The sequence below is a fragment of the Lampetra fluviatilis genome, chromosome 28 (assembly GCF_964198595.1).
Source record: "Lampetra fluviatilis chromosome 28, kcLamFluv1.1, whole genome shotgun sequence".
In the NCBI taxonomy this organism is placed as follows: Eukaryota; Metazoa; Chordata; class Hyperoartia; order Petromyzontiformes; family Petromyzontidae; genus Lampetra; species Lampetra fluviatilis.
Window position 1 is genome coordinate 12,070,239 of NC_136302.1, and position 20,165 is coordinate 12,090,403.

The following is a 20,165-nucleotide window of genomic DNA, read 5'->3' on the forward strand; positions in this document are numbered from 1 at the left end:
TACCCACACATGCACGCATCTACCCATGCACGTACCTACCCATGCACCCATGCATGCACTCACCCACGCACCCATCCACGCACGCACGCACGCACCCACCCACGCACCCACCCACCCACTCACGCACCTACCCACGCACGCACCCACCCACCCATGCATGCACCCACCCACGCACCCATCCACGCACCCATCCACGCACGCATGCACTCACGCACCCACCCACCCACTCACTCACGCACCCACCCATGCAGGCTCCCAGCCACGCAGGCACCCACCCATGTACTCTTGCTTCCCCGGCGCACAATCCAGGAGGGCAAAGTTCTCCGTGGGGGCCTCGTGTGGACACGGCCACCTGCCAGCGGTGACAATGGCCCCTTTGTCGCGCACCGGTGCCGTTTCGTAAAACCGGCGCCGTTGATATTGAAAAGAGCGAAGCAAAGTTGCCCAAATATTTATTTTATTTTAAACGCAGCTGCTTGAGTGCAGGCCCCAAAAGCCGAACGTGGCGGGCGGCCGTCAACAAATAGCACTGGGCAAGGTTATTGCAGTGAGGGCTTGGGGTGAGAGAGACGGCGGCGATGATGATGATGGCAGGAGGGAATTCCAAACTGAAGCGGTGCCAGGAAGGAAGTGATTTGACCTTCAGTGCGGTGAGTGGGTGAGTGTCGTGACCTGCAGTCTGGTGAGGGATGTGGGGAGGAGAGAGCAGCAGCTGGATTAAGGAGAGGGGGTGGAGGGCTTGAGAAGTGAAGCTCCTGTAGCCCCTCCGCCGGTGTGATGGTGCCGGAGTTTGGGATTGGCCGCGCCACTCCAGCTGGTGACGATGCGCCCTGGGCTCGAGTCGGGACGCGGTTGGGCGGTTCTTGAGCGTGTCAGGTGGCCCCGTGAGGTTCTTGAGCGTGTCAGGTGGCCCCGTGAGGTTCTTGAGCGTGTCACATGACCCCGTAAGGTTCTTGAGCGTGTCACGTGGCCCTGTCAGGTTCTTGAGCGTGTCAGGTGGCCCCGTGAGGTTCTTGAGCGTGTCAGGTGGCCCCGTGAGGTTCTTGAGCGTGTCACGTGGCTCCGTCAGGTTCTTCACGGACCTGGAGGCGAGGCACCAGGAGAACGTGCTCGTCCACAGCGTGAGCGACATCGTCGAGCGGCACGCCAAGAGGTTCGACGCCTACGTCAAGTACTGCACCAACGAGGTGTACCAGCAGCGCACGCTCGCCAGCCTGCTGTGAGTGTGGTTGCCCGCAAATCACGCTCACACATGCAGACAAAGATCCCCCGCGTAGCCTCGAGCAGACTGTCGGGCAAAGTGCTCGGAGCGTGCAACTGTTATGGCCTGGGACGGCACACCTACCAGGGAGTGGCGTGGCCAGAACCGTGCCCGGCCGCCTTTGTCTTCCCAGTGCTGATGTTTGCACACTCCGCACCGGGTGATCGTTTAAGGCTGAGTAGACCCAAGGGCGAGGCCCAGGACCGGTTCAGATATTCCTTACTGATGTTGGCCGTGAGCGGGGAATCGGGATTTTTCAGGTGAAATATCACACTTTTATCTTTGAAAAAAAGTTTTGCTGGCTGAAGGGAGGGAGGGACTGATGGACGTGCAAGGCTGCTCGTTTGACTTACACGCCGTACTGGGTGGAGGCCCAGTGGTGACGCTCGCATGCTTCACAGCAAGGGGGCCCTGGGTTCGATTCCCTACTTGGGTGTCTTTCGGTGTGGAGTTTGTGTATTCTCTCCCCAGTTCTGGGTTTCCTCCGGGGTTTTCCCGTTTCCTCCCATAGATAAAAAACATGAACCCCATAACACACACCCTCCCGATAGACGAGTCTTGAGACTCAGCGAGACTTCCCTGGGTAAACAAGCATGGCAATAACAACAACAAGCATGGCAATAACAACAACAACCATGGTATTAACAACAGCAACAACAACAAGCATGGTAATAACAACAAATAGGCCACTGTACATCTGTGAACAAGAGCTGCATAGCTCATCGGATTGCTGCAGCATAAATACATATTCTGATTCTGAAACGGGTGTGGCGGTGGCTGCGCACAGGGCCAAGAACACGACCTTCAAGGAGACCCTGGGCAGGCTGGAGGCCCAGCCGGACTGCGGAGGCCTCAGCATGACCTCCTTCCTCATCCTGCCCATGCAGCGCGTCACGAGGCTGCCTCTCATCATGGACGTGAGTTCTCCCTCGACCCGGCTCGCTTCGTGTGTTTGAAAGACTTTCAGTAAACTAAGCGGTTCGTAAATTAATTTTGGGTGAGCTCACGGAATGATCCGGCCAATTTTTATTTTCTTTTGCGGTGAAGCCCTCCACCACCCGACTCAGTCACGAAAAACAAATTAAACAAATCAAGCGTACGACCAACCCGAAAACAGATCATGAGTCCTAATGATAATTTGCAGCGAAGGCCCACTACGTGTTGAAGCGAACGTCAAACAAACGTCAAGGGCTAACCAGGGCGGCTAGCGGTGCCACCTGCTGTCGCCTGTCGTCCATGCTGGTGCGGGTCTTGCTGCCCGTGTCTCAGAGGGATAGTGCCGGCTTGGGAAGGCCTTGACGCAGCAGTGGATAGATCGTGGCTGCTCTCCACGTAGGCCGCGTGTTGCCCGTGTTCAGGGCCACGGTGTTGCTGACGGCCGCGTGGGCATCTCCGTGCTGTGTACACACAGAACACACTCCAAGAGGGGGCTCGGCCCCCCCAGCCCCCCCCGACCCCCCCTCCCCGACCCCCCCTCCCCGCCAGCCACTCAAGGTGGAAAGTTTATGATATTTACAACTTAGTAATGCAGTAAACGTTCTTGGAAATACAGTACCATGTGGTATCTGGCGAGCGTGGTGGTGAGCGTGGTGGGGAGTGCTGTGGTGAGCGTGGTGGTGAGCGTGGTGGGGAGTGCTGTGGTGAGCGTGGTGGTGAGCGTGCGACTCTCGCCATAAAGTGACCTGGTGTATGAACAGACTCACCTCTGCCATGTAAGAGTCGAATTTACACCACCGGCGAAGGGTTGGATCACCCTGCGTAATGTCCTTCGTCGGGTTCCGAAAAAAGTGGCTTTTGCTAAACTTATTTCACGTCGTGTCGAAATTGGGCCTTCGTCTTGATTTTATTTTTTACGTGGACAATAATAATAACCTCTATTTTATGAAGCGCCTTTTGTATCGAAATATCTGAAAGCGCTGTACGCAAAAACATTTATTTGTTTACTCCACTCACAGGTATAGATACAATCTTAGCGAAATAGGAAGCTGATAATAACAATATCAATGACTACCACACGCGACATAAAATTGAGAATAAACGGTGATCCAATCAGACAACAGGAAAAAGGCAATGCATGAACATTAGTTTTCAAATCTTAAGCAAAGGAATGGCTTCGCCCCCGCGGTCTCCCTCCATGATCCGTCAATCAAACACATCACTGCAGATGCCGGTGTATGGCGGCCAAGAGCAGTTGAAGCGAACGTTGTCGCAAGAGCTCACACGTTTGGCGCAATGCTCCTTCGCTTACCGTGCGTGACGAATTAATAAAAAAATGTCTGGACAAACGGAGGAGTTTTAACGCGTTAAGCCGAAACCCACGGCCTCTACCGCGGGCCGGTGATCGAGCCGCCTCACCCGGAACCGCGAGGATCACCGCCCCTGTCGCTCGTCCCTTTGCAGACGATTTGCCAGAAGACCAACAAGTTCTCCATCGAGAGCGAGCGGGTCAAGCGGGCACTCAAGGCCGTGAGCAAGGTCAGTCCGGGGCCCGCCCTCCCACCCTTAACCGATGGCGAGATGTTAACTGCATCGCCTGGTGTGCAGGAGGTCGTGGATTCGATCCCGACCCCGACGCCTGCTGCTGTATATTTGAGGTTGCGTGTCTCTCTCCTCGTGGTCGCGTGGATCTTTTTCCGGGTCCTCCGGTTTTTCTCTCCATGTTTAGAATGAACATCACCACGCATTTAGAGTATTTGGCAGCTATAAATTTCCACACAATGAGCCACTTCGTTGAGCTATCATCTGTGGCGAGGTCGCTTCTGAAAAAGAGCTCTACAGCTCAGTGGGCCTTACGTGGTAAAATAAAATAGTTTAGTTTATAGTTTTTAGTTTAGTAACTAGGGACGAACCTCTTTACTGGGCCAATATTAGACTGGACCTGGGCAATTCCTAGGCCGGCAGATCTAGGGTTCGCAGTGGCCATGGAAACCGGCCTTTGGTGAGCACACGCGGTGCAGTGAATGACTCCGCTGTTACATTCCAGAGCATTTACAAAGTGTGGGATGTTTTTGCACACGACACCCGCACCTTGCTTGTGTTTGTGTGAAGGCAAGTGTCGTGGCTAGCGCACTGTGCTTCGAACCCAGCAAACCGAGTTCGATTCCCGCTCACGGCTAACATCAATGACGATTATCTTCAACCGGCCCTGGGCCTCCCCGAGGTCGACTCAGTCTCAAATGAGTACCCGGCACGATGTGTGAACATCATCACGGTGGGGAGGCTACTTAGATGTATACTGCACCCAACACAGCCTAGGGGACCCCCTGGTGGCAGTTGCCCCAGCGATGAACTCTGCCTACAACGCTGACCTGAGAACAAGCGAGGTGAATAGCAACGGAGCGATGCGACCCGGCGGGCATGGGCGGGGCTCTCCTTAGGGGCACGGCGAACGAATCGGGGCGACTGCCCCGGGCCCCGCGCTTTGGGGGATGGCTGCGTTTCAACGTCACGGTGTCAGATGATGTCAGCTACTTCCTTTGTAGATTGAAGGGGTCAGGTGGCGGTGGCCCACACCGTGAGGTTTGGGAGTTTGCAAGGCCCTGAGTATTGGTGGCGGTCAAGCGGTGAGGGGAAGGGATTGACTGTAACTAGACGTTGACAACACCTGCGGCCCCTCCCTACCCCGTCCAACTTAATTCGTGTAGACTGCACCTGGCACGTAACAAATGTCTCGGGTCGCAGTTTGCTGCTTCTTGCGTTCAGGTTGTTGTTCTTCCCGCGCACCTCCGATTAGCACGGTTGGTGACGTGCAGTGCGAGAGAAGTGGAACACGCATCAACATATACATTACATACAATCTGTCCCTGGTGATGCCGGCTGAAAGAGGAGAGGTAAGGTAGCAGCCACCACTCGGCGTGGGTCCAGAGTGCCACTGGTGTCAGGTGGAAGGTAAACTCATTCAGCTCTTTACAGCCACTGTCCTTGCGGATTTCAATGGCTATTCACAATCGCAAGGGCAAACAAAGACAAAGGACCCCTGTATAGCCTGAACAGACTGCTGGGGCAAGTGCGGTTAGCGAGTAGCACAGATGAAGGCACGGCACACGAGGGGGGTGGGTGGCCAGCTCCACGCCCGGCCGCCTTTGTCTCCCCATTGGCGATGTTTACATACCGCGCCGGATAATCGTTTTGAGGCTGAGTCGACCCTGGGAGAGGCCTAAGACCGGTTCAGATAATCGTCGCTGGTGTTGGCCGTGAGCGGGAATAGAACTTGGCCCGCCGGGTTCGTAGCGCAGCGTCGCGCTAACTGCTACACTACGCATACACACACAGGTACACACACACAGGTACACACACACACAGGTACACACACACACAGGTACACACACACACACAGGTACACACACACAGGTACACACACACAGGTACACACACACAGGTACACACACACAGGTACACACACACACACACAGGTACACACACACAGGTACACACGCACAGGTACACACACACACAGGTACACACAGGTACACACACACAGGTACACACACACAGGTACACACACACAGGTACACACACACACAGGTACATGATTCACAACAACAGGATATTTGTCCAGTGGGTTAGACAAAGTAAACACGTTCTCAACATTCTCGATTCCTCTTTGACTGTTTCGTATCATCCCATAGCCAAACCACCCACTCACTCACCTACTCATTTGCTAACTCACCTACTCACTCATCCACTCACCTACTCACTCACCTACTTACTCACCCACTCACCTATTCACTCACCCAATAACCTGCTCACTCACTGACTCACCTGCTTACTCAACCACTCACCTACTCACTCACCCACTCACCTACTCACTCACCTACCCACTCACCGACTCACCAACTCACCCACCCACTCACCCACTCACCGACTCACTCACCCACTCACCTACTCACTCACCCACTCATCCACTCACTCACCCACTCACCTACTCACTCACCCACTCACCTACTCACTCACCCGCTCACCACACTGCAGGTCACAACGCGTTTGCTGCTGTTTTGCCCCTCGCACCGCTCCGCTTTAGACTTCCCAACAACAATCTTGCTCCATTCAAGGTCTCCATTGACGCTTCTCTATGACACCTATTCAGCGGTGCTCTTCTTGCTGGCCGCTTGGTGTATTTGGGGCCTTTGCACAGCAACCGTGAGTTTAAATAAAATGAAAAATATTGTCTGGCATCAGATGTTTACTGTGGTAATGCGCTTTACGATAATAATATTAATACTGTAATAATACAACCTTTGTATTGTGCTGCTAATGTAACGAAGCGACTTGGGGGCACGTTTTTGTTTTGTTTAGCCCTAGGGAACCCTCCCGTGGCAGCTGCCCCTGTGCAGCACGGGACAATTGCAGCACCACCGCTGGACCGCTGGCCTGCTCGTTGGCCAGTAGGGGGGCAGCTGGGTAATATTTTTATTGTTTTAATTTGACCAGGTAAGGCCCACTGAGCTACTTAGCTCTCTTTCAGAAGCGACGTGGCCATCACAAAAGACAGCTCAACGAAGCGGCTTATCATCATCACGTGGACATTTATAGCAGTAGCCAAATACTCCAAACGTGTGCTGTTGATTTCTAAATGTGGAGGGTAAAACCGGAGGACCCGGAGAAAAATCCACGCGACCGGGGGAGAAAGAGACACAAATATACAGCAGGCGTCAGGGTCGGGATGGAATCCACGACCTCCTAGCGACGTGGTTAATCTCACCCCCCCTCTCCCCCCACTGTGCGTGTTGCAGCTCGTCAAGGAGTGTAACGACGGCGCCAGGAAGATGGAGAGGACGGAGGAGATGTTTACTCTCCAGAAGCAGCTCGAGTTCCGAATCAAGGTGAGGGCCCCCCCCTGCCCCCCGCCGTGACCCCGCCGTGACCCCTGCCATGACCCCGCCGTGACCCCGCCGTGACCTCGCCGTGACCCCTGCCGTGACCCCGCCGTGACCCCGCCATGACCCCTGCCGTGACCCCCGCCGTGACCCCGCCGCGACCCCTGCCGTGACCCCGCCGTGACCCCCGCCGTGACCCTCGCCGTGACCCCGGGCCCACACCCAAAACAAAAGACCTCCCCCCACCGTTGATTCCTCCCACTTTCTACTCCGGCATCCACGGTCCTCATCCGCACGTCGCCGCTGGCCGGAGCGCTCCGATTCAAAATGATTCTCCCCGCCTGCTGCCCCCCCCCCCCATGTCAATTTTAAGTCGCAATTTTGAGTTGGGTAACTTCGCACGTGAAGGGTTCACAGGTGACGTCATTACATCTATTCCCTCTATTTAAAGAATGAAACAGGAGGATTTCTCCGCAAATCTGGCTGTCGCCTGATGATGCCGTTGTAATTACTGGCAAAACGTCACGATACTTACTAATAGGTTATTTTTACGCGATCTAACCAAAAAAAAATCCTCTATTATGGATAATATTGGTCACGAAAGCCTGCCACGTGTTCAACTGCTTGGCAACTCTTTACGGCACGTACCCATCGCAACGTTTACGATTCCGCAATCTCTCAACGGATGGCACGTGAGGGCCCACTGCTACGCGCCGCAAAGTAATTGTGTCATTTAATTTAACATCACCGGAGGGTTAAAAATAAAAATAAAATCTGGCCAAGCTCGTTTCCATTTGTGTTGTTAAATGTCAAGGGACGCCATCCACTGGCGTGGCAGTTGCATGACGTCGCCTCCTGTCCACCCAGTGCCATGTAAATATTGTCCGTGTGGCAGCAGTGACGCGGTGTCCAGGAGCTCGATGGCAATGTCGAGGTCTGCTGCCGCTGGCCATGCGCGGGATTGCTCCAGCAGAGAGAGACAGGGAGAGACACAGAGAGAGACAGGGAGAGAGAGACAGGGAGAGAGAGACAGAGAGACAGGGAGAGAGACACAGGGAGAGAGAGACAGGGAGAGAGAGAGACAGGGAGAGAGAGACAGGGAGAGAGAGACAGAGAGACAGGGAGAGAGACACAGGGAGAGATAGGGAGAGAGATACAGGGAGAGAGACACAGGGAGAGAGAGACAGGGAGAGAGAGACAGAGATGCAGGGAGAGAGACACAGGGAGATACAGGGAGAGAGACACAGGGAGAGAGAGACAGGGAGAGAGAGACAGAGAGACAGGGAGAGAGACACAGGGAGAGATAGGGAGAGAGAGACAGGGAGAGAGATAGACAGGAAAAAGTTCCCGCAGCGCTTCCACTCATCCGATCACGGCGGTCTGCCACCGCGTCCCCAATCGCACCCCTGCGGCTCGCGCCGATCGTACTCCATCGACGAGGGAGATGCGTGACGACGTCACGTTGTTGATGTCACACCACCCGGTGTCTTGTGTGTGTATTGAACTTCTTTCGCACCGTACACAGCCAACCGTGTTAAAGCGGAGTTCTCTGAGGAGGAGGAGGAATGCTAAAGCCAGGAGGTGCGATGCTTGGCGATGATGATGATGAAAGATGATGGCGACGATGCTGATTGACGGGTGGCGTTGTCAGCGAGGTGTCGCCCTGGAGTTGACAAACCAGCCGGACGGCTCATCGCTCGGTCGCTGGCTCATGGGCGCGTCTCGGATATTGATGTCAGCACGACGGAGAGTGGCAGCGGGCTAGGGTGTCGCTGACTCGTGCGTTACGCAAGCCGGCGGAGAGCTCCAGTGTTGGAGAGGGAAGGGGTGGGTGTTAATGATAATTATCGTGACACCACGGCAGCTGCTGCTGTTGTTGTTAGCCGGGGCAGTGGTGGCACGGCTGTGACCCAGCGCTGCTGCGGAGGCAGCGGTTGGTGGATCGCCGCACAGATTGCGTGAAACTGCCTCTTGCCATGGGCCGTCGAGAAGGTGCCGTGTATCCCGTTGGTTCGCCAGGAGAAGGCGGTACGGCAGGCGGACTCAACGCCGTCTGTTTGGGGACTAGCCCCGAGGGGACGGCGAATCGAGGCGACTGCCCCGGGCCCCGCGATGTGGAGGGGGGGGCGGGGGCCACGCTTCCACGTCACCGCGTCACATGTGGGACTTGCGGTTTCGTTTGAAGGCGTTGGGGGCGGGGCCACACAGTGCGAACTTGAGAACTGTTTTTAGCACGGTTGGCAACGTACGGTGCGAAAGAAGTTCAACGTACATAGACTTTTCCCTGGGCCCCGCATCCCTCTACGGACGGCCCTGTCTCTGGGTTCACCTTCCACGGCCATCTCTTGGCGGCGATGTTCTGTTGACACATCGGGGGGGGGGGGGGGGGGTTCCATTGGGATGGAGATTTCTCCCCGTGATGACTTCTCACCCCGGATTCCGCACACCCAGCGATGGGCAAAACGGTGGCGCGCACCTGCGGGGCGGAGGTTACGCGATGCCTCCTCATCCAAAACGGCACCTCGCAAATCCCCGCCGGCGATTAGTGCGACAATGATGCAACGAACGCACAATGGCACCCTGCCCCCCCCCCCAGGGCCGGATTTACACTCGAGCCTGCCCCTGGGGGCCACCAGAGCAGAAGACCACAAACCGACACCCCCCCTCCCCATCCTCCCTCCCTCCCTGCGAGGGATTAAAATCTTGTGCTGCTTCTTCTTCGTACGGCTGATGCCGAGTGACGGCTACAATCTGACGCGGCAGGGACTGACGGCCGACGTTTTGAATGATGAAATGCTGCTTGTAACGAATGGGTCACGGTGTTACAGCGCGAGGAGGAATTGTCATCATTACGATTCACGATTATCATTATTTTTACATAAATAAACAAAATCCATTCCTTCCCCCCCCCCCCCCCGCATCTCCACCCTCCGCCCCCCCCCCCCCCCACAGCCGTTCCCGCTGGTGTCGGCGTCGCGCTGGCTGGTGAAGCGCGGAGAGCTCACGTCGCTCGGAGGGGACGGGGGGCTGTTCACGCGTCGCAAGCACAGCCTCACGCTGCTGCTCTTCAACGACGTCCTCATCGTGACGCGCAAGCGCGGGTCGGTCCTCGCGCAGCACACAAAGCTCCCCCGCGTAGCCTTCGCCGCGCCGCTGGGGCAAGTGCCGGTGGCGAGTGGCCAGCGCCACGACCCGGCCGCTTTTATCTCCCCGGTGCTGCTGTTTTACACGTCGCACCACGGACTCATTGTTAAGGCCGAGTCGACCTAGGGCAGGGGCGGGGAACCTTTTTTCTGCCAAGGTCCATTTGGATATTTATAACATCAATCGCGGGTCAGACAAAATTATCAACTTAACAATTAGCCCGTTATATTTGGTCAAACATTTAATCAACTCACCTCTAATATGATGGCTGGAACTGCTTCTCTCTGGCGAGGCGTGTGATGTGAGCTGGTATCGATGATGCTGCTGCTACTCGCAACAGCTTTTCCAGGTTTGCTCCTAGAGATTTATTGAATTTCGAGTCCCGCCTGCGGTTGCCTTGGCAGGGCCACACCAAATGATTTTGCGGGCCTCGTACGGCCCGCGGGCCGGACGTTTCCCACCCCTGACCTAGGGGGTGGGGTAGGATTGGTGCAAATATATTCGCTGCTGTTATCGTTCGCGAGCGGGAATCTAACTCGTATCGCTGGGTTCGTAGCGTGGTGCGTCAACCACTGCACCACCGCTCCCCGCGCGCTCGCGCCATTGTGCACCACGTGGGGCTTCAACCAGGGGACGGGCACCACCCAACAACACCCACGGGAGCGTGGAGAACCTCTGACCTGTGACCCGATGATTGATGGATGATGATGAAGACGATGGTGACGATGATGACGATGCCGCTGCTGGTGGCGGCGATGGACGTTGCCGCAAGCGCTTAGGGTGGTGGTGCAGGTGCTAGAGGCAGCGGTGACCGATGAGGGTGATGACTGCGACGGCGACGCTGCTGGTTGCCGTGCCGATGCAACACGATGGCGGCGCTGCGCCTGATCGCGGTCCTGGTGGCCGTGGTGGCGGAGGTGGTGGACGAGGGTCGATGCCGCCGCCGCTGCCGCTCACGCGCAGCCTGACCCCCCGTCCCCTCACCCCTGACCCCCCGTCCCCTCACCCCTGACCCCCTGTCGGCAGAGAAGAGGCGTACCTGGTCACGGACTACGGCCTGGGCCAGCACCTCGTGGTGGACAGCGACGACGACGACCAGCCGGCTGCTCAGCAGCAGCAGCCGCAGGCCTCCGCACCGGGGGCCGCGGGGGAGAGCCCCTCCCCTTTGGGGGGGGGCCCCCCCGCCACCTCGAACCCCCGCAGCAGCCTGATGCTGCTGCCGCGGCAGGGATCGCTCGCCAACTTCTTCCAGGTGGCGATCGCGAGGAACCACGCGGGCGAGCGCGTCGAGCTCAACCTCCTGGCCGACTCGCCGTGAGTGACGCTCCCCCAGGGGCAAACCGGCTGTTCCACAACCAGTGGGGGGCGGGGGCAGAGACGGAGGGGGGGGGGGCCGCAAGAGGCCGCGGCGCGGCGACCGTGCAGAAGGAATTGCGGGACGCGCTGCGTGCCGTTGAAACGAATGGCTTACGGACACCACCATGCCCCCCACCACTTAGAAAAGTGGTGGGGGGCATGGGAGGCAGGTGGGTGGAGGGGTACGGGGGTGGGTATGGGGATCAGTGGTCTTATTGGGGGGGGGGGGCTGCCTTCATTCCAGTCAGGCCAGAACGGTCCGGAGATCGCCGTTTCGGGAATGATTTTGGTATCCCCGCACATCCATCTCACCTTTCTCACCGGTGCGCCGAGAGTTGTGGTTATGTTGTCGGAGATTCGTTCGTAAGGTGGTGAGCAGGCTTCTCTTGCTGCTGAAGAACGATATTGGTCTGGGGAGCCGACGATCGGCCGATGGGGACTGAGACTCTTTCAGTTTATTTGTGGAGACGCAGAACGGAGGTCTGCATACACAGCGCGTGCCGACCAGCAGGGCGGCTCAGCGGTGGAGTTAGCGGCTCGCGATCGGAAGGTCGCGAGTTCAACTCCTGGTTGGGCATGGGGTTGACACAACCCATCATCATCATCCCTCTGGGGGTCGATAACGGGAGTACCACTCCGTGTGGAAGTCAACAGCGGGTCCTCTATGGATAAACTCGCCCTCCCGGCATAGGAACGTGGAATTTCCGCCGCTGGCGCAGGAGACACCGTTAGCCTCGGTGGCTCTTTTTGAGCGGCTGGAAACCGCCTTGGCTTGAGAGCGGCGCGAGTGGAAAACCACGAAGCCGTTGCTCGCCTCTCCTCCGGGCCGTAACCTCAGCCTCACCCCTGCCTCCCCTCCCCCTTCTCTGCCTCTGGAATGCCGGGCATGCCGAGGGGAAAAGCCACTCATCATCCCACGACTCCGTTGCCCAAGATGGGATTTAAAAAAAAATTGTTTTATATAAACTCTCTCTTGGGATGGCATGGCCGAGCTGCGTGTGCAGCTGCGGGGGGGAAGGAAAAAAAGGGAAAAAAATGTAATTCCTGTTTAGATTTCAGTTCCCTCGTTGGCAAAGGTTGTGTGCCGGGTTCCTCATCGCCTGCCGCTGTGCGGACTGCCCGATAACACAAGCAGCGCATTTTATGAGAAAGTCGACAGTGGTTGCCTTATGGAAGAGACTTTCCTCCGCTGGCTCTTCAGGGCTGGCGATAGATGATGTGCGGCGGGGCGTTTTCTGAGCAAGTCAACAGCGGTAACGTTATGGATGGACTCGCTCCGGCCATATGAATGTGGAATTTCCACCACTGGCTCTGCAGGACTGTAGATGGGAGATGATGTGCGGTGGGGCGTTTTCTGAGCAAGTCAACAGCGGTTACGTTATTGATGGACTCGCTCCGGCCATAGGAATGTGGAATTTCCACCGCTGGCTCTGCAGGACTGTAGATGGGAGATGATGTGCGGTGGGGCGTTTTCTGAGCAAGTCAACAACGGTTACGTTATGGATGGACTCGCTCCGGCCATAGGAATGTGGAATTTCCACCGCTGGCTCTGCAGGACAGAAGATGGGAGATGAGCGCTGGTGGTTCATCTGAGCGGCAAGAAGTACATGTTGACGTTGTGTAAAGGTGTTTATTTGAGTGTTGTTTCCAAAAAAAAAAGCCGAAGCGGTAACAGCGGGTACAAGTACAGTGCTTGCACTCCTGCCGCCCACGCTTGGCAATTGAAGACGTTCCGCAGAAACCCCGCGACACCGGCGCAAGTTTCCAGGCCCCGGTGGTGTGGGAGGCATTTCCACTTGCACCCGGGTCGCCGGGTTGTTGCCACGAGTTCATGAACTCGCCGGTGACGAGGAAGTCCGGATTGAGCGTATGAACTGCTTGCAAGCGTAAAGGCCCGGTTTCCATGTCGGCCTGGTATTCGTGAAGGCCCGGTCTCCATGGCGACACGGTCTCCGTGATGGCCCGGTTTCCATGGCGACCCGGTTTCCATGTTGGCCCGGTTTTCGTGAAGGCCCGTTCTTCATGGCGACCCCATCTCCCTTATAACCCCTGGTTCTGTGCTTTGCTGTTTTTTGTTGTTCGAAACACATAAAAATATACATATATACAGTGAATGTGTCAAATAACAAACCAATATATATTAACCATAGACACACGGCGTTTGCTTTCGCAATCACTTGTCAGGAGCGAGCGGGCACGCTGGGTCTCGGCGCTGCGACGATGGAAGAGAGAGAACGAGGACAGCGAACACTCCGAGTCAGCCGAGCGAAAAGGTGACTCACGCACGCGTGGCCGTGATGGCACCACCGGTGGATGTATTTTATGTACGTATACGCGCGTAATTTTCAACAACAAACAAACAACAACAGGTGGCCGAGGGCAGGCCCAAAGGCCCTAAATATTAAGCACTCGGCAAAAAACGTCACTGTTGTAAAAGACAAGAGTCTAACCCTTGTCTTGAATCGAGCAAGGTTGTCATTGTTAAGAGCCTGGGGGAAAAAAGATGGCGATGATGACGACTACGATGGGAGGGGATTCCCCAGTGGAGCAGTGCAATCCCCACTTGCAATCCGCAGGTGACCGGTTCGATTCCATCTCCCGGAGGCACGGCAGGAGAATCAGTGGCGCAAGTTTCTTGAATTCCATCCCCCCCCCGCCCCCACATCTGTCCCCCCCAGTAGTGTGAATGGGATCACCACGGTTGATCGGCAGGTCACGTGTGTTAGGGTCAAGTGTGGGTACGCCGATCTCCTCCACGAGTGTGTGTGTGGAATATATTGACGTACGTGGTCGATTCATGAGTGATTGGTTCTGCCCGCAGTGGTGAGACCGAGCGATGAGCGATCACCGGGCCGAGTCATGACATCCAGCCGAGGCCCTCGTTACCCACACGTTACTGAATTGGATTATTTAAAAAAAAAACCCACGTGCAACGTCGCCACCCTCCTAGCAGCCCAGAGCTGCACGCGAAACATTCGTGGAGGCCCGTGAACTTCTTTCGCACCGTACGTAGCCAATCGTGCTAATCGGAGGTGCGACGACGGCGCCGATGCCGGAGCGTGCCGAGGAGTTACCGGCCGTGCCACGATGGTCGCTCCGTGTCTGTGTCTCCTCTCGCCAGACCTCACTCAGGTGGAGATGATCCGCACCTACATGGCCGTGCAGCCGGACGAGCTGTCGCTGCAGATGGCCGACGTCGTCCTCGTCTACAAGAAGACGGCCGACGGTGCGTAGCCTCGCCTCGCTCGCCGCAACGGCCGCGGTGGAGCCGCACACGTCCACCGCAAGGCTCGAGCGGCCACGGCGGCTGGCCGCCGAGTTCGTGGCCCTGCAAGCCGGGCCCACGGGCCGGCCATGACCTGATGCTTCATTTCACACGGCCCGTGGCCGGCCACACACTTCCGCCTTCCGCTTCGTGTCGGCCCGCAACACGATATTTATCTCGGCAACAACACCGCTTCTAATTCAGTGCCCTCAGCGACTCCTGTCACTGCGAGGGTCTTCATCATTCATAAAAAACTAAAATGTAACATTGGGGAAGTGTCTTCATCCCCCGCTCCCGCCACCACCATCCACTCCGTCCACCCAGCAGTACAAATGCGTTCGTAGATTGGCAGGTGGCGTGTGGTGGGGTAAAGTGTGGGGACTCCCACCTCTGCCAAGACATCTGGTCGGCCCGGAATAATCGCTCTAAAGCGCTGCCTCTAGTGGAGGCCCTTCTGCCATCAGGGGCGCGAGTTGGCAGTTGCAGGGCTGCGCCTTCACCTTGCTTGTGTTTTACCTCGAGGCCGAAGGTCCGTTTCCTTCGCTTGGCTGACGCTTTAATCGGGCAACGACGACCGCGATCTGCGACGCTGCGCATTCAGCCGGAAAAAAGCGCGCGTAGTTGTTACAACTAAAGTCTGCTTGTGACACGCTAACGGGGAGAGGGGGGGGTGTTAACACGCAACGTGGGGAAATTGTCTGTGCAGAGTCGGGGTGAGTGAGGTCGGTGTGACGATGCAAAGCCAACAAGCCATCACGTGCCGACAGGGGGAGACTTTGAACCTTTGCACAGTGCACTTGAGTTTGGTGTAAACAGAATCCGGTGTCGTCGTAAACCGGCACTTCACACCCACACGTCCATCACGATTCATTCACAACATTCATTTACCCAGGAAAGCCTCGCCGAGTCTCAAGTCCATCTGAAAGGAGGGTGGCTGCTAAACTAATTCACAATTCTCTGACAGTTTGTAAGTACGGTATATATTTCGCTTTGTTTATAACCTTTCTAATGGTATGTTCAGTTTGAGTTTTCATGTGATGATGGCCCTTTGAGTGGCAGATTTGTGCCAGAAAGTCGCACGAATAAAATCGGTTCGATCTGGATGTCACGTGAAAGTGACATCACAAGCAATGTCGTTTCCTATGGCGCATTCTACTCCAATTCAATCTGAAACACCAAACAATTCAAATCTTCCAAAATGTTGCTTCTTGGACATGAGCCTTTTTTTAAGCCAGGAAAATATCCAGAGTTTGTGGCCTGTGATGTGCGTGTGCATGTGTGCGACTCATGCAAATGAGTAACTGGTGCGGTGTGTAAACATCACCTCTCGGGGAGACAAAGGCGGCCGGGTGTAGTGCTGTCCACGAAACCCCCTCGTGTACCGTACCGGCTTTCAAAGGTTACACGGGGGGGCGGATCTTTGTGCGTGTGTGTGTGCGCTGCAGGCTGGTACGAAGGCGAGCGTTTGCGTGATGGAGAGAGGGGATGGTTCCCGGCGGCCTGCGCTCAGGAGATCACGTGCCACGCGGCCATCCAGAGGAACATGCAGCGCATGGGCCGCCTGCTGGGCCTGGAGACCAACGTCTAAAAGCCGTTGCCAGCAACCGCACGCGCAACCACACGCAATCACACGCAACCACACGCAACCACACGCAACCACACGCAACCACACGCAACCACACGCAATCACACGCAACCACACGCAATCACACGCAACCAAACGCAACCACACGCAACCACACGCAATCACACGCAACCACACACAATCACACGCAACCGCGCGCGCATGGGCACACATTGGCCAAGGCGCTCTCCGGATTATAACAAGACGCTCCCAGAGAGTAAGACACATCTACTAGCGCACAAAGCGAGGGAAACCCATACAGAATGGAGATTGTGCACAGACGGGCGTTCTTCATCGCAAGGCCCCATGGGCCACTGTCGGCCCCTGGTGGCATTTAGTGCGGCCTCCGGCAATACACGAATGGTGAAGACACAACCCCATCACCATCGTCATCGCCGTGGTGCTGCTGTCAGAAACCCCCCAATGGTTTCAAATGGTGTGGCGGCCCTCACACCGACGATGTCTTATCGGCAAAAGTGCTCCACCACCCCCCCTCCCCCCCCATGAAAATCAGTGCTGGATAGCAACAACACCCACCCAGCGACTGTAAACAACACTCGGCAGGACCCTTCTGACAGCGAGTCCCAAGACTCGGTGAGGCTTTCCTGGGTAAACGAACAGAATAGTCATAGCATAGGCAAGAGGACGAAACGCACGCCTGCCGGATGATAAGATGCATCATCCCCACGCTGTAAGAATACAGGGGGCGGGTGGTGGGAGGGGCGAAGAGTTGCGTCTTATGATCCGGAGAATGCCGCAACCAACTTAATCAACAATCGCAAACCAAAAATGCAAATGCGCACACGCCAAGCAACATGCACTCGAGCGGACAGCGACAGGGCGACGTGAACAGAGAAAAAAAAAAGCCAAAGTGGACGTTGACAATACAGAGTGCTTCAAAAAAATGTTAACGCTTATATGGGACTGTCGTTTTTAATGGAACAAGAACGGATAATACACTGTGACGTGATAACAAATGTGTGTCAATAGCTGCAAAAAGTCGCCATCGTTGTCAACGCACGCCTGGAATCTTCTCCAGGTGCTCTCCAGAGCCCAGAGGGCACATTTCTTGTGGTGTTATTGCAAATTCTCAGCAGTGTTAAAAACATGTTTTTGAAGCACCCTGTTAATAATCTATGAAATAAAAAAAATTCACAAATAGCACTTGAAAGGAGGGTATAGCGATGCAAGGTGGTCGTGCGAGAGACATTTGCTTTTGATACGAAACGCGCCGACGGCCAACCGGGCACCACCCCCACGAAGGCGCCTTCGACCTCCAGGGATGGAGAGGGCCTGTAGGTGCGGCAGGGTCAATTGGGTCACGGCGGATGCGTGGCGGTCGGATGCGCGACGTTGCCCGGAACCTACTGCCTGCATTCTGGGACCTACCCAGCGTGCCGTTCGTCGCTGCCGTAGTTCAACGCTCGTGCTCCGAGGTCCCATACCTCTCCTCCCTCCCTCCCGCTCGTTTGTTTGCAACGCGATGCAATTTACAGGGAAACGGCCTTTTGCAACAAACAAAAAAGTGCTCTTTTAATATGTCCGTGACGGGAGTCGTCGGGGAAGCGTTTCGAGTTCGAATTTTTAAGACGGCCGCACGGCGCCCAAAATCAATTGTACATTCATATAATGTATATTTTAATAAATGTCACATGTATACCCACTCCGCGACATTATTTTGCTACAGCTAAGGCCAAAAACGTCAAGCGGCCAGTAGCAAAAGGCAGAATTCGAGAGTCTGACACGCTTCTCGAAAAAGAGTGAGGTCGTTGCGAGGGCTTGAGGGAACAGACGAGGGTATCCCAAAGCAGAGCAGTGCGAGGAGATAATTGTAGTGAGCTGCAATGTGATGGGTGAGTGGGTGGGTTAGTGAATTGTTGTGAGCTGCAGTGTGATGGGTGAGTGGAGCGGGTGGGTCCATTGTTGTGACCTGCAATGTGATTGGTGAGTGGGTGGGTCAGTTGTGACCTGCAGTGTGATGGGTGGAGCGGGTGGGTCAGTGAATTGTTGAGAGCTGCAGTGTGATGGGTGAGTGAGCGGGTGGGTCAGTTGTTGTGACCTGCAGTGTGGTGGGTGGAGTGGGTGGGTCAGTGAATTGTTGCGAGCTGCAGTGTGGAGAGTGGATGAGCGAGTGCATAAACGGGTGCGTCTTTTCGTGGCCTGCAGTGTGGTGGTGGTGGCTGCACAGTGCGGATGAGACGGAGCAGTCGGTGTTTGGTCGGAAGAGTCCTCAATCAGGGTGGAGGAATCAATAAATGAAGTTCACGGGAACAGTGACCACGCCAGTAGCAATAGAAGAGTGATGAGGCGACGCCTGACCGCCAGTCCAGTGCACTCCTGTTCCTGAATTAAGATTACAGTTTGCAAACAACGGGTGTTCATTTTATTACGTCGGTACAACAAAATAAACTGCCACGCCAGATATGCATTAAACACTGGTCTGAAAGCAAGTTTATTTATAACAATATACAAAGCCTTGCTTTGAGTTTACAATTCAAAGCTTGTAATGCAACACGGTTTATCGGGATTCTGCACGACTGCAGAGGTGTGAACGTGGGCTCGGTGCCAACGCCTCGTCAACCTGTTTCAGCTCTATTCTTCCTCTCACCGATACTCCCTCTTTCCCACTGCGTGGCCGGGCCAAGCCGGGCCAATGGCGAGCCAGCCCCGCGTGGACCAGGTTGTTTTTCCCACCGCACAAGCCGCGCCGCCGCCGCCAAACGCGACGAACGAGGTGAGACGCAGCATGTGAGGACGCAGCGACGCGTTCCAGCTGCGCGCTCTCAACGCGCCCCATGAGCTCCACCCCGGGGCTCTGCTCGGCACGCGAGCCACATTCAGATGCGAGGCCGGCAGCGCGTCACGGTTTGGTTTCCGGCTCGGCACGGGTAAACCGGCCAGTGGAGGAAAAAAACCGGCCCCTCGTATTGCGATGGCACCGAGCTGGGGCGGCTCGGATGTGGCGAGTGGAAAAATTGGGTGATCGTTAGAACTGCGCCAGGTGACGCTTACAGTGTACTTCAACAGAGCAGTGTGGGTGTGTCTGTAACTTTAACCCTTGCATTGAACACAAACAGCCAACAAGTAAACGTACAGAACAGCAGATATCTCTACTCGAGATTATCAGTAGAAGTGTGAAGGCGCGCATTAGTTGTGTCGCTAATTAAGGCAACACACTGCGGAGTGGTCATGGGGATACGTGGCTGATCTCTGGGAGTCGCCGTAATTGGAGCAAAATCTGGGGGCCAGAGTACAAGAGGTCACACGCATTACTTACAAGGTCACACTCACGACAGACACACCGCACACCGTGCTGATCTCAAGGAGCATAAACCATCACACGGAACTACGGTCACCTTGCAGCGGCTTTTTGCTAACCGTCCAACATAAACGGCCACCGCATCGCGCGCTTCCAGGTGCGCTTCTGCAGTCTGGAACGCACTTGCTTCCGAAAGTAGGAAGACACTGGAGCTACGCACTTTTACATCAAAATTTAAAACTTATTTCTTTAGAACTTCTTTGTGCGTTTCGTTTCTGTTGTCCTTCCCCCGCACCTCTGATGAGTACGGTTAGCTACGTCCGGTGAGAAAGAAGATAAACAAACATACATGGAAATGCTCTTAAGATTTGTTGTATATGCGGCAGGCTACGATTGTAGTACGATCATGAATTTGGTAGGAGAAAGTAGATCGTCGTGAA

The 20,165-nt window shown here is 55.6% G+C and overlaps 1 protein-coding gene across 1 annotated transcript in view; it reads left to right on the top strand.

Moving 5' to 3' along the window:
* The window catches only part of LOC144942801 (rho guanine nucleotide exchange factor 26-like), a 32,701-nt gene extending 13,835 nt beyond the window's left edge, over positions 1-18,866 (top strand). The window contains 9 exon segments of the mRNA XM_078869747.1: positions 1,070-1,219; positions 2,049-2,178; positions 3,662-3,736; positions 6,994-7,083; positions 10,030-10,178; positions 11,248-11,535; positions 13,762-13,850; positions 14,699-14,803; positions 16,288-18,866. Of these exon segments, the coding sequence (XP_078725873.1) occupies positions 1,070-1,219; positions 2,049-2,178; positions 3,662-3,736; positions 6,994-7,083; positions 10,030-10,178; positions 11,248-11,535; positions 13,762-13,850; positions 14,699-14,803; positions 16,288-16,430 (1,219 nt within the window). The 3' untranslated portion in view covers positions 16,431-18,866.
* Positions 18,867-20,165: the final 1,299 nt, after the last annotated feature.